The 14,881-nt window shown below is 36.5% G+C and overlaps 1 protein-coding gene across 4 annotated transcripts; it reads right to left on the bottom strand.

The window, feature by feature from the left end:
• Positions 1 to 18: 18 nt before the first annotated feature.
• On the bottom strand, positions 19 to 11,870 carry LOC112559798 (SET and MYND domain-containing protein 4-like). Of its 4 annotated transcripts, none has more exons than XM_025231209.1 (17): positions 11,506 to 11,870; positions 9,882 to 9,999; positions 9,516 to 9,605; positions 8,976 to 9,099; positions 8,356 to 8,409; positions 7,197 to 7,236; positions 6,478 to 6,625; positions 6,053 to 6,180; positions 5,527 to 5,632; positions 4,603 to 4,663; positions 4,232 to 4,377; positions 3,673 to 4,055; positions 2,982 to 3,055; positions 1,839 to 1,957; positions 1,443 to 1,611; positions 1,156 to 1,269; positions 19 to 398 (listed from the first exon to the last, which is right to left on the bottom strand). In XM_025231209.1, the coding sequence occupies exons 1-17, from the start codon at positions 11,652 to 11,654 to the stop codon at positions 139 to 141; spliced, it is 2,283 nt and encodes a 760-aa protein (XP_025086994.1). In that variant the 5' UTR covers positions 11,655 to 11,870; the 3' UTR covers positions 19 to 138. The 4 variants fall into 4 exon arrangements, with proteins under 4 accessions (XP_025086994.1, XP_025086993.1, XP_025086996.1 ...); XM_025231208.1 differs by having other exon boundaries at positions 9,882 to 10,029; positions 11,506 to 11,868; XM_025231211.1 differs by having other exon boundaries at positions 9,882 to 10,029; positions 11,418 to 11,534.
• Positions 11,871 to 14,881: the final 3,011 nt, after the last annotated feature.

The following is a 14,881-nucleotide window of genomic DNA, read 5'->3' as shown; positions in this document are numbered from 1 at the left end:
CATCAACACACTCCAACCTCAAACTTATTTTCACATTTATTTATATGTTCAATCATGTCACAATGCCATAAACTGTCCCATCAAGTCCAAGCCCACTGCCTCCATATTCATCTTTCCTTTCCCCTCTACCATGGACATCTACTTGGCCAGGAGCTTGCTCAAGGCCATCTGAAAGCACAACAGTTCTTGCACCCAATCGCTGGACTCAACATAGTGGGTCCTGGCCAGCTGCAATGCTCGAGTAGCTGAGGTCAAGGCCTCTGCAGGTCGTCCAGCACTGACCTGCACCTCTGCCATCTTGTGGAGTTCTCTCGCAACCTCCAGGCTGCTCACACCAAACATGGCTTCTGCTGATGTCACACTGAGTGACAAGTGGTCTGCTGCTAGCCCATATTGACCTAAGAATGGTCAGAAACAGAAAGACTTGTTGTATAAAAGCATCATTACACAAACCCCCACTAAAGAAAAAATAAAAGTTTAAAAACATGCCATTAAATTGTCACTTGAGATATACACACAACTTTAACAGTAATTATGGATATATATATATTTAGTGACTGATTTGTGACTACCGATCACCTTGAACTCCTGAATTATTTAAAAGATAAAAGGACTCTGCTTGAGGTGTACACATTTGCAATGGCAAAATGGACTGACACTTAAGTGCTAAGAGAATTGTATAGAACATGATTTTGTTAGTAGAAAATGTGTTTATTTACATCTAAAATTTTACCAACATTTAAGCAGATTAAACAATGCATGTCGAAACAGATTTTTGTTTTCCCTGGATCGAATGAGCAATCAACAGAAATAATTCCATAGTCACTACCATTTGTTGCAGAAATGCACAAACAAAAAAAAAAGTTATGAAGTTTACAAATAAGTTCTGTGTTTATATTGATTAAAAATAACTAAAAATGACAATGAAATTACAAAGAGAAAGAAACAAAAGAACTGACTCTATGACAAAAACTCTGACACACTTACACAAGGGCTTGCTGCCAAATTAAATCTCCCATGAAAAAAAAAAGTGAAGTATTAGCTCCCTTAGTTCAAGCCATTTAGTGGCAATGTTTTAACTCTTTACAGAGAAACATTAAGTGTTGATGAGCATGTCATCACTGCAGTCCCTGTCAGCTCAACTGCCTGTCTTACCTGTCATGGCAAAACATTGAGCCATCGCATCATGCACTTGTCCAAGGTCATGGTGATCTGGGGTTAACAGTTTTTCACGAATTTTAAGACATGCTTCCAAACTAGACATAGCACCTGAAAAAGATAGCAAAATGTTCTTTAAATTCAAGATTTTTTTTTTAAGGCACAATTAGAAACTATACAAATAATCATAAGACAAAACGCAAGACTGGTAAGTTTTTGTTATGAATTTATCTGTAAAATAAGACAATCAAAAAACACGAAGGGACTAAATGACAAGATCTTACGCTGATGGTCATCAAACTCCATGCGCTGAATGCCTTCTGTGAAGTGTTTGTCTCCCACCTGCAGCTCAGACAGCATAGCTGCCACATCACAAGTGACATGACAATTAGAACACACATCTGCCTTCTGCTGGACTGACATTGAATTTCCACAGGTCTGACACAGGACAGTCTAAAATATAAAGAGTAAACAAGTGTAAAGTGATTTTTTCAGCTGAAGCTCACACACACATGCACAAATACACATATATGAGCACAAATGCACCAACACATTCATTTACACATAAGGACATGCTCATGTGCACATACTTGTTGCTCTTGACCTGTACTGAACTTCTACCAAAAAAAACAATTTAATCAATAGATTTTTCAACTTTATTATTTTCCTGTTATACTTACATCCCAGATTTTCATTCCATCTTCCTCCTTTAAGCAGGGCTCACACTGGCAGTCAAAAAAATACTGTGTCTTGAGTATTTCTTGTCGCTCTTTCAGCTTCATGCGTTTCCAGTGAGGACCTGCCACGGTTACAAAAACTAATACTATGCATTTCCATTACAGTACTTACAATAATAAATAGGCCAAGAGATCTTTCCAATTACATGAGACCTAGATCTGTGTTCTGTCTCAGCAGTGCACTGTCATCTTACGCAAAAAGCTGTTGTTCAACATCTGCAATAATTAATCTGCTATTGACCACTGAGTATATAATTCTCATAATTATTGTTTCCTTCCTATGGACGCAAGGTAAAGATAGTTTCACTGCCTTTCAGTCACTGGGGATTGGGAAGTTAGAGACTTAACTTATCTTGCAGCCATCTTTTGTCAAGGTAGTGCCCATCTGTTCATCCTTCCTATGTTTCCCTCCCCAACCCTGTAGGGCGTGAGACACCCATTGAACAGCTAGGGAAGTAAGTCATGCCACATCAGTATTGTGCTCTAACCACCAGGCTATTACCCCCCTTCAGATGGATGATATCCATTGCATCAAACCATCCAGAATCTTTCAGAACACTGCTACCTGTCTGGTGCATGAGACTGATCATGTCAACTCCCCCACTCCCACCACCACCACCTCCCCAGCCACCACTACACATTCTTCACTGGCTGACTATCACTGACCCTATCACTAACAAACTAGACTGTTGTTGCTGTATATGTCTCCAATATCTGTACTCCTGATTAGCTTTCTTCTTGTCTCACCCTCCAGACTCCCTCCTGCCCACTTTGTTCAGTGGCTGATTTGCTCCAACTCCACATTCCCCATACTATATTGTAATCTGCTGGTCAGCAAGCCTTTTCCAGCACTGGTCCCTCTGCTTGCAATACTCTTCCCTTGCTGCTTCACCACAATGCCTCTTTAAGTGGGTTCGAGTGGCTAGTGAAGATTCACCTCTTTAAAATAGCTTTCAATCACTCTCCAGTGCCTTGAACTATTTTCATGAATCAATATGCTTTACAAGTCTCATGAACTATAGCAATTATATTACTCTCCAGATCACCTCACGATCCAACAGCACATAATATTTCATAACCACTCACCATAGCAGTTGAAGATTTCTCCTCCTGCTGAAATGTCCTTAATGCTCTTGACAACCAAAATATCCTTATGAAAACTGGAAGAAGTAAAAACTTTTGTGCACAATAATAATGTGTACAATGTCCATAAAAATGAAAAAAATCATTGTATATAAGGGCCTGAATGTAAATATGTAAAGACCTACAGAAGTGAAAAACTGGAGTAACAACAGGATGTCAGGGTGACAGCATAAGGGAAAGCTTGATACAAACATTTAAGCAGTGACATGCAGAGAAAGAAGTCAAACCTATGTTAGAACATAAATACATTATGTCAAAACAGCCCTATGGGAAAGACTGAAGTGTTAAATCACATTATATAAATTAGGTATACACACGTTTCATCATGGCATCACTATCAAATTTACCTATTTTTATACAAACATAAGAACGACTATTTTTGAAGGTTAATATTTTGCAAATGGAAGGTTACATGTTCTGATTTTAGAAATCACATCTTGTAATGTGCTAAAAGAAGTTTTCACTCTAGTAGTTCTTTAATAGTAGTTTCAACAACTGTTGTAAACAAAGAAAATAAAGAATAAACTCACATCTGTCTGCAAGCATCAGAGATAGGCAGACACACAAAATACAAGCACAACCACACATATAGTCACAGATTAATAAAGAATATTGAATCTTTAAAGAAGCCTACCTAGATATGATGGTTGGATCACAGGAGTGATTCATCAGACTGGCTGTCGGGTATATTGCTGTAGCAATTCGCACCTGACTCTGTAACTGTACAGCATTTTCTTTGTCAGCCTGTGTTGTCTGCAAAGTTGTGATTGCATGTGCATTACACACAAGCTGTTGAATATGTCTTAGCAATAGGCCACCAACAACAATGCCAGCTTGGGCCTCTTCTTCATCTTGTTCATCTTCTGCTTCTTCATCCTTTATAAACTTCAAAAATCTTGTAAATTTCTCCTCCCAACCATGGAGGATGCCATTATGTGTGTCCAGCTGTGAAGGTGATGTGGAAGAAGAATCTAGCCACCCTGAATGAACTAGTATTCCAAGCAACAATGCTGCTGTCTAATAAAAAGAAAAAAAAAACATACTCATTAGCAATACTAAAACATTAGTATGCAATTATTTGTAATCAATTTGCATGTGCTACACATGCACACACACAGTCACAAATGCAAATCAACTTTTCAATTTTTTGATAAACATTATCTTGGTATCTAAGTTCTCTTCCCATAACTCACTAAGGAGTATTGAAACAGATCATCCAGCATCATGTCATCAGTATGAGTCATTAAATCAAACACTGTCAGGTAATTTCGCTCGTAACGGCCTTCAGGTGTTAAACCAGGGACTCGACCACTTCTCTGTTTTTCATCTTGAAGAAATTCTGTAAGAAAAAATCTACATTCAGAATATTTTTTACTGTAAATATCACAAAATCTTACACACAAGATGGGTTTTTATAATTCACCTACAATAAGTTTTTTCATATAATAATATCAACAGGAAGAATTTTTTTGAGTGGGTAGGAGAATTTTATTTTTTCTTTCTAAGAGCATTAAATATATTGTGGCACACAACATGGAAACCCTGAAGATCTAATGTGACTTACCGAGAAGAAAGCGTAATCCAGCTGTTACAACAATGCGTAAGGCAAGATGTGCAATGCCTACCTGCAATAAAAGATGCACACATATTTTCTTGGGGACAGCTAGCAGAAAAAGCACGAATAAAGACAGCAAAAACCTGAAATGAAAGTTTCATTCCTTTATCAGCATCCACAGTAAGACACAAACAGTGCTTTCACTGAGTACAAGACTAGACATTCTGTTTCATCTCCATTCTGTATCCAAAATCTGTTTTCCAGCACAAAGCATTCAGTGAAAAAATAACAAAAATAGGATATAAGGTTGACCTGAAAGTGGACACAAAACTGACAATGATAATCAAATTCTTATTTCTTCATGGGTAAATACACAACCAAAAAAAAACTTCCCATGCAGATGAACAGTGACTGAAAGATCAACAAAGTTACAAATATTCTCCAAATTCCCTTGTTCACACTATAGTACATTCAATATCACTACACTAATGACTCTGTGGTACACTAGTTGCCAGCCAGTATGCCACTTGCCAACCCGGGCCTCACCAGCAAATGTTCTAGTGCATTTTCAAAAATATTGCCAATGGAAAAAATAAACATCACAAGGGGAGCAAGTGAGATCATGTTGACAAAGGGAGATAGTTTCCATGGCAACCACTGATTGATTCAGATGGCAAAAAAGGTGATAACTTTTCATAAGTTGTGATATGAGGTGCTCATTAGTTGTACTTTACTCATAAAAAATGTATATCTTGCACAGGACACATTAATAGATAATCATAACTCCACACTTAAAAGTGGAATTCACAGGCCAAGATTAAAATATTGTAATGAAAAAAGAAGTTTGATTATTCTGATCCAATGTTAAAACGAAGTCTGAAAATGTGAGCATACAGACAACTATAAATAACAGATCTTAGTTCCAATGCATACTGAATGCAAGATGTCCAGGTATGGGCACTCCACACTGTGAAATGTCCTCCAGGACACATCTCTGCAGTCTTCATGGCAGAATAGTACATGGCTGCACCGCTGACATCTGCAGCAGCATGTAAATAAAGAGATTGTGAATTATGACAACAACAGCAAAAAACATAAACAGCTTCAAAAACTCTACAGAAAGCTTTGTGGGCTTATGTCAGCTTGGATTTTTACTTCTGACAGGTCTAAAATGATCTAACACGCTTCCGTGTACATGATGTGCGCACAAGTGTAGGCATTCATGCATATCTGTGTTCATAATTGTAACTGAATTTACATGCACATGTGTCTCTTCATGCACATGTATAACACATGTTTAAGTAGTTCATGCATTTATACCACGTGTGCAGTATCCAAAGATGGCAAATGTTTGAAATGCTGAAAGAAAGCTGCATACCCAAACTAAAGAAATTTAAAATGGCAATAGCTTAAAAAAAAATTCATAAACCAATCCACCAAGACAGTAACAAGCTCTTACCCAATAGGATTAACAGGTAGTCTCACAAAACAATTATGACAATGGGTACTGTAATGATCTGGTAACAAAACTGCAGCAAATGGTCGCTCAACAATCAGGGTATCTCCTGCACTTATGTCATACTTTGCCTGATACAAAAAGCATAACAGAAATATGTTTAGTTTGATCCTGCACCATTTTTTTCATCATAAAAACAGGCACAGTGGAATCTGCTGGATTACTATTGTGCCATCTTTACAGACATCTTCAAGGAAGTTACACTTTCTTTCTGCCTCCTCTAATATCTCTGCTGTGTCTCTCTTTCTAAAAGGCATCTGTCATTTTTGTGTTCTAATATGTCGATTTTTTGAAAATGATATTTAGAAATCAAATGTCTCTGATAATATATTGCACATTAAAAAAAAAAGTAAAACTGCAACACAGACCTCAAGAAATCTGCCCTGAGAAGATGACATTTTCAGGCAAATTGCAGAGGATGCTTGGACAAGAATGTCATTTTGTTCATGTGACACACTCAGGTCAAATTCACAATGTGCCTGGGTATTTACAATCAGCTGCGTATCTGCATCTATCCTATAAAAAAACAGAAGATGAAGAATTCTGCATGTGTCACAGACTGCTTAGCAGAAATACAAGTTTACACTAGAAGTATTCAGTATCTGCAAGGTCTCATGAATCTTAAATTCACCTGAAAGGAGCACAAAAATGAAGCAAAATAACAAGAAATATTTCACGCACTATTGTCCTGAAAATATAAATGAACCAAAGTAGGCAAAGCTAATAAACCTCCACAAAAACATCTCAGCAGACTCCTTATGGTTTAAACTATTTTGTCACAAGGAACAAGAAATTTAGCAGCCATGAGTATATCTAAGATTGAATAGATCAATGATCTAATGCAGTGGTTCTTAACCTGGTTCAATCGAACCCTAGGGGTTCGGTGAGTTCGGTCTCAGGGGTTCGGCAGAGCCTCCGCCATGGAGGTCAAGACACACCTGCTATTTCGTGATGACACTAAAGAAGGGTTCAGTGAATGTGCATATGAAACTTAAGAAGGGTTCAGTGAATGTGCATATGAAACTTGTTGATCGGTACCTCAAAAAAGGTTAAGAACCACTGAAAATAATGAATTCGATAAACTTACAAATCTTTTTCTAGTTTTTTTAATTCTTGTGAAATGATTTCTGCAAAAAAAGAAAAAAAAAGCAGTTACCTCACTTACACAAGTTTCTATATATTTTGGACAACTGGTAACAGAAAAAAATGTAAAACAATAAACATAAGTATTCTTTCATGAGTCTCAATCAAGAATTTTACTGTAACATATGAATACTGCATAATTTTCTCTAATGACTCAGGGTTAGTGTCTGGTCAAGGTCAACTAAACATAAAATAAAGTCAACTATCACAGCTTCCAAAATGTTTTCCAGAGCTCAACAGGTTTTCTTTCATGAATGTTTTCATTTACTACACTGACAAGGCTTTCTTAAAAGAAATATACATTTAGAAATGCTTTTTCTGGATTTTTTCTCATTTAAATAATTTTTATAATTTTACAAATCAAATGCACCATTGAAATTAAGCTTATGTAGGTATCAAACACTGGTTAAAAAAGACAATACAAACTGTAAACAATTGTTTTAAAGACTGCAAAATGTGCACTGTGATGGCACACCTTCAGCACATCATTACCAGTAACGTCATAATGCTACAAAATTCCTTGTGATATTTTTAATAAAGAATGTATGATTAAAGAACACCAGATGTTAGGTGCGCACACTGATACATTTATGTTGTATAGACTTCAACCAATGGGAGAGCAAGAACTTTTTAATATTACTACTCAACCCTTAAAGCATGATGAGGCACAATCGTAGCTTTGCTGGGGAAGCACAGTAAAGGTGCATTTCATTACTTTTATTGCGAATTTCAAGCTTTCTCCTCTCCAAAAATGTATACATTTCTTCGTCTAATGTTTACCTGAGAGCAGCAATAATTAAAAAAAAACAGACATCACCCCTTGTCATCCTCACAATCTTCAATTATTTGCCGGTCATTGTAATACTTATACTTTTATGCAATGCTAAAAAGGTTAATAAGGTATTTTAGTTTACAAACATGACCTCGCATTTTTTACTTCTTTCTGTACCTGGTGATGTTTGCAGGTATGTATCTTAAGAACAGAAAAGGTGCATTCATCACGATTCTAATACTATCTTGCAGGTTTACTCAATCATTAGAAACAAATGTTGCAACCCACTAGACTAAAGCAAATCAACATTTCATATGTCAGTATTGATCACCTTTTGTTTCTTTGCTGTCAGCTTTATCAGCTAAAAGATGCAAAATGTCCATTTCTGAAACCAGATTTTAAAAATATTTTTTAAACACATGTGAAATAACAGAAAACAAAATGTCTTACATGACAATAACAGAAGAAACAAAAACAAAATAAAATTAAAGAAAAATATCTAAAATGCTCATTGAAACAAAAATTACTAATAAAATTACATAATTATTTCAGCCATAGAAAATATCAGTTAGGTAAGTTTTATACTTCTCTCTGAAATAAAAAGAAAAAAACAGACTATCCAGGAAAAAACCCTGACAGAAAGCCATGTGAACAGATGTTACATACAGTGTCCCAAGACAAGATCTGAACCTATGGCCTCTCACTGCAGTGGTGACAATTAAGGTAGTGTTTTAACCAATACCCTACCAGGTAACCCTGGTCACTTTGTTAACTGTTTATTAGAATTGATTATATGGATAAATCCTTGCATATTTTACATATTTTTAGCCAAAATACAATTCTTTAGGAATTATTATGGCTCTTTCTTTCAACACTTTCCTTTATATAAATATTGAACTTACTTCTCGTAGTTAAGTTCCTTCTTTGTAAAGAAACAGAAACAGAGCTCACCTGCTCTAGCATCTATAGTACGACCTAGCTTCAGAAAACACCTGCATCTGCGTATGTGCAGCTTGTGTATGGACTCTGTTGGAAATCTAGCTTCCATTGCTCGTGTTATGTCTGTCAAACATTCCTGATGAGATTGACATCAAGTATTAACTTTAAAACTAGAAACCAAATAACAAGAACAAGAACTGAGAGTAACATGACATTGCAAAAGAAAGACGAGCAAGGAAAGGGTGTAAAAAAGGACTTTGTGGGAAAGGGTGTTAGGAGTAATTTAAAGGATTCAGTTGTGGGCAGGTGGTGGGTATGGCCATATGATTATATCATATGACCAGCCTGCTACTACCCAAAATCATTTACTGCCAATATATACATTAAAGTATCTATAAGGCATGAACATAGAGCAAAGTAAGTTCAGAAATTTAGGTATTTCAAAACATACAAATATGCAATTCCCAGCTTAAGAAGGCAGATAAAAACCTAATGTTATCTCTGTACAATTAAAAACTTTGACTAAAAAAGTGTAAACCATGGTATAGCTACCTGGTACTGCAGTTGATGAAACAGAACTGCTGACCGGTTACCATAGGCAAGAGCCAAGTCATTCATCGAACTTGGAGCAAACTGTACACTCTGTTAAGTGGCATAACCAGTTTTTTTTTTAAATGTGGATTTACTTACTATACTGTGTCTTTTAATACCTACACCTGCAGTACGTCAGTAAAAAGAAGCACACTGCATTCATATTTGAGAAAAGAAAAATAAAGTAATAATAGTCAAATCTACATAATAATATTAAAGTATAAAAAAATAAACTTTTCTACCTTGTTAAAAGAACATAATTGCCAATGTAACATTGCCAGAAAAATTTTCATTGTTTACTAGATGTAAGTTGATTCTTGATAATACCTTGGTGTAGTGTAAAAGTGCTGCCTGATATTTCTTCTCCTGAAAAAGTTTATTTCCAAGACTTCTGTGCTGTGCTGCTTTCTCTCCAGACTTTGTGTGAAACTGTGAGCAACACTCCCTAAAGTAGAATTTTAGCCAGCTGACATTTCTGTGGAGTAATAAAATCAGCTGCTAGCATTTGAAAGCAGCATATTCCCACACATAGCAAGACACTGTGGTTGAAAATTATGCTTTAATGTACATAATGTTGGGTGTACTGTATTACTGCTAGCTGTATTGAATTTTTTTTTTTTAAACTCATACCGAGATAATTTTTTTTTAAAGAAAATCTACTGAATGTTTTAATATAAATTGCTTATATATGTTATTAGGTACACAAACTATCATCACTCTCATTAAAAAAATAATAGTTAACAGCCTTGGTTACACATAACTTTAATGAATAAGAAGCATATCTTATCATGTACTGGTGCTTGGACAGGCCATTGTGCTGTTCAGCAAATGATTAGAAGATTATTATATATTATGGGGCCAACATAGAGCATGAGACTATTTAAATAATTATTTCCTGCAGTCTGATTTATATGGTGTCATAATCATGCAAAACTCTTTTCAACAACAATCTACTACAATCTACTCTGTTGATATTTTAAAAAAACTAAATTGCGGAGAGTTGTCAGTAGTCTATTTAGTCAAGTCTCAGGTAAAAAAAAAAAAATCCCTATATTTCATTGATAGTGACGAGAATCAACAAGCAGGAACTCCCAATCCAACTTCAAGGACAGAACATCCTGGAAAAGACCGCTTCACGTATCTGGGGAGCACTGTCAACAAGGATGGTGGAGTGGACGATGACATCAAAAGCACCATCAGCAAGGCTAGGCATGCTTTTCAACAGCCTAAACCCAATCTGGAGCTCTGAACATTATCCTTCTGCAGTTAGACCTGCATCTTCAACACCAATGTGAAGGCAGTACTACACTGTGTGCTTCTGAAACCTGGAGAGTGACAAACACCATTCAACAAGCTCCAGACCTTTACCAACTGATGCCTACGCCATATTCTGGGAATAAGATGGACTGAGAAGATCTCCAACAGCAGCCTGTGCAAAAGAACCAACCAGAATGTCACTAGCCAAGACATCAAAACCCACAAATGGGCTGGATAGGGCACACCCTGCGCAAACCAGCTGACACCGTTGTCAAGTAGGCACTTGACTGAATCCTCAGGGGAAGAGAAGAGTTGGAGACCAAAGCAGACTTGGAAAAGAACAGTAGAAAGCGGGGCAAAGTCTTCGGAACCACATGGGCCCAACTGAAGGGTGCTGCCCAAAACCAAGTCCGCTGGCGAGATGTTGCACCCCTATGCTTCTCGAGAAGTAACAAGGACTAAACTAAATATTCCATTGATGGATTATGTATGGAAGTATCAAAGAAATGGATCAAAATACTACAATTTCACTACATTATTTACCATGTGACCCCCGTAATTTTAAGATCTATTTCACTTATAATAACAATTTTAATAAGTTATAACCTTAAACGTATTACAGATTGCGCTTTCGTTCATATATCGCAGCAGACGACATTAAAAAGATGTCAGTATGAGATTTCATAAACCTCACAGTAATAATTTTTTGTTGATTATAAATTTCACCCGATCTTCATCACATTTAATCTGCTGAAATTCACTGGATAAGCAGCAGCGTTTGCCCTCGTGCAGGAGATTATCTAAAGCTTCTTGCCAGTTTCCAAAGCCTGTTGGCACGGCCATTTTGTTTTCGAGGGTATACAGATTAAGAATCTAAACATTTAGGGATAAACTAAACACGTATGTAGATATTAGGAGAGCGAGAGTATGTAGCTGGTTGACCGCCATATAATGTAGCTTGTCACCACTACAGTGAGCAGCTCAGAATTCAGATCTCGTCTTGTGACACTATGTGTATGACCTGTCCAGAGGGCTGGGCTTCGGGGGTTTTCTCCGGTTTTCCTCCCTCTTCCTCATAGTGCGAAATGGCCGCAAGGTGGAAGCACTTTCCTGCTAAATAAACCAACCATCTGACCAAGAGCGTGTAACGGTTTTTAAATACTCGCTTATTACCACTCCAGCGAGAGGCTGTGGGTTCAGGATCTTTTCTCAGGTCGCACTTTCTAGTAGTTCGCAGGGCTGATTCTGTGCTCCTTGCACATTGTGCGAAATCGCCTTCTAACAAACCAACCGAGAGAGCAGTAATTTTTGCGTGTGCATGGTGACATTGATCTGATTTGTTTGTAGACACATTGAGTGAGTCAATGACAACAAAAATCAAGCAGGATTCTCACAGCATAGACATACAATCCTTACAATTTTTAAGTTTATGGGAAATTATTACAGACATCATTCATGACTCCGGCCCTTTATCTGTCTTTTCTCTTTCACTATCTGAACATGGTACAATGTCAGTTCCTTCGAGGCAGGTAGGTTGTATTTGCCAACAATCTTTCATATGTGTCGTGAACAGTATAGATAGAGATTTCAAAGAAGTCCTTATTTTTGATCAAGAATGAAAGACTTATTGTAGGAAAGAGCAAATGGTAGTCTAAGCTAGATTTTTCTCTTCCATTTCTCCTTAGCAACATGTAGCCTTCAATCTTTTTAGTCTGTATGTGCAAACTGAAAGGTCACTTAAAATACTGCAAGTTTCGAGAGTGTAAGCTCACACTAGAAAATTTTCATTGCTAGGTGTGCCTGCATTTGTTACGTCCTAGAAAGTCATAGCCTACAACCACCAACAAGGAAGCAGATAGCTGAGTAGTTAGAAGACTGGCATCCAAACTGAGAGGTGTGATGGTTTGATTCCCATGTGGCGCAGCTGTTAGTAATGGGTACCTGATGCCATAGATGGATTGGAAAGATAATGATGGCCCTAAGTAAAAGTGATGTCTCAACTCCCTGATGACTTAAAAGGTTAAGGGACAACCTATACTACAAACAACATTCATAGTGATAACAATTAACATTCAAACCAATGGTATCTATATAAAATGTAACACTTGGTTGAATTTTAAATAAACTTTTAATTGATAAATCATCTACATAAATATGAAAACTCTTTTTTTAAAATGCCCTACTTATATACAAGTAACACTGACAATCAGTTACTGTATTGTGGGTGTGGTGAGAAAAGCTGGTGCACAAGCACACCTCTTTAACAACTAAAAACATCCTTTAGCTTTAGCACATTTAATTCAGTGCTTAAGGAAATCAACTGCAACAATAAATGCTTCTAAGGCTAAGGACATCATTAATGCAGAAATATTTATAAATTACACCATAAAGACAAAAACATTGTCACATAGAAATACCACTCTTCAAAAGGGGAACAGAGGTAACAGTTATGATCACCAAAATCAAGCAACCACTTTTTTCTACTCATACTTTTTTATGTGCATTAAATCACTGTCATTTTGCAACACAAACTAATATAGCTATATCAGAAAAAATGGGACTTGTAAAACACCACAAATTAAAGGATTCCTCCTTAGTGCCTTCAAAACTTTCACAAGCATAAGATGGAAAAGTAAACTATGAAGAATTATTAACAGATTGTTAAAATGGTATATTTCAAACTAGCATTTAAAATATAACTTTAAATCTAGAATTTTCTAGTGTTAACACATTGGCATAGGCCTGTGTTGCCCAATCATTTCTCACCCAACATGATATAAAATCTCGCAGGCCAGAACATGGTGGTTTTGCCAGAATCATGATGTTAAAAATGAAATTATGTTGTGCCTGGTTAAAATGAGCGGGCTGGATGAGTCATCTTCATGGGCCAGATGTGGCCTGTGGGCTGTAGTCTGAGCGCCCCTGGCAAAGGCTATCAACTGCAGTCAACTTACAGCACTTGGTCACTGCCTGTCCACACAATAGTGGTCAGTATTACAATACCCTGGGTGGACTATTTTATATTGATACTACTCTCTTTGCTGATTTGTCTCATGAAGATGGTAGAGATGAAACTTGGTCACAAATGCTTGCCTTTGTTGTGACACAAAGCATCAGGATATGGGATTCTAAAATTTATAATGCATTTAATGCACTAAGTAGGCAACTATAGAAAGGGAATGGACAGAAAACCCTTAAACAGGAAAAAAAAACAACCTGAGGAAGACACACATTTATTCTACAAAGATTTTGAAGGAGAATCAATGTAGAAAATACAATACAGGTTCACAAGATCCAGGGTCTTTCACCTAAAGGTACCTGCTAATAGCATATAAGTACCCTCCTAGAGCATGCACAGAAAAGTAATATTGAAAGGTCTAAGTGGCAAATGAGGTTAAAAAAAAGATAATGTTGTGGGTGTACTTAACCTTTTGCCTAATGAGATATTTACAAATTCACAAACTACTTAAAGAGATACCTGAATCACTCACACAATTCTTTGGGGTATACAATGGACTGAGCAGATTTCAAGCTCATGAAAAGCAATCAAACATTATTTCTTTGTACATGCTTTGATGGTAATCAGACACATTGCTATTGCAAAAATGATCTTGTCCATCATGGTATACTGCAGTACATTTTGATGTATTACTATGCCAATTTGCAAGCATTCAACTCACAATGTTCTGTTTTCCACAAAATATTTCCATGGTAACAGAAAATGACTAGAAATTCTTCTGCCAAAACTTTCAAAACCAGCACAACCTAAAGTTGAATTCCTTCAAAACACCTAGTAAAGATTTCTTAAAATGCCTATTTTTGACTGCTTGATCTTTCAGCTGTAGGCCATGAATTCAACAACAAAATGAAATTGTTTGCACATTTATAGTAATGGGATTGCAACCACGTTGTGAACATTATTGAAATATACATCTCGGAAAGTTAATGCACAACATATCTTCAATTTTAAATTATCCCGTTCAGTAATAAATCTTGCTTTTATGGTGAAAGTTTAAAATAATTATTACTGAACAAGAACTCCAATGATTAATAAAACTTGACAAGATGAA

Source organism: Pomacea canaliculata, linkage group LG3, assembly GCF_003073045.1.
Source record: "Pomacea canaliculata isolate SZHN2017 linkage group LG3, ASM307304v1, whole genome shotgun sequence".
NCBI lineage: Eukaryota > Metazoa > Mollusca > Gastropoda > Architaenioglossa > Ampullariidae > Pomacea > Pomacea canaliculata.
Note: the sequence above shows the minus strand (reverse complement) of the source record. Positions and strands in the feature narration are given on the sequence as shown.

Coding starts and splice junctions, on each gene's coding strand:
- LOC112559798 (XM_025231208.1), bottom strand. CDS start 11,654: ATGGCCGTGCCAACAGGCTTTGGAAACTGGCAAGAAGCTTTAGATAAT. Junction 10,030..11,505: donor ATCAACAAAAAATTATTACT/GTGAGGTTTATG, acceptor ATTACTCCACAG/AAATGTCAGCTGGCTAAAAT. Junction 9,606..9,881: donor CACTTTTACACTACACCAAG/GTATTATCAAGA, acceptor GCCACTTAACAG/AGTGTACAGTTTGCTCCAAG.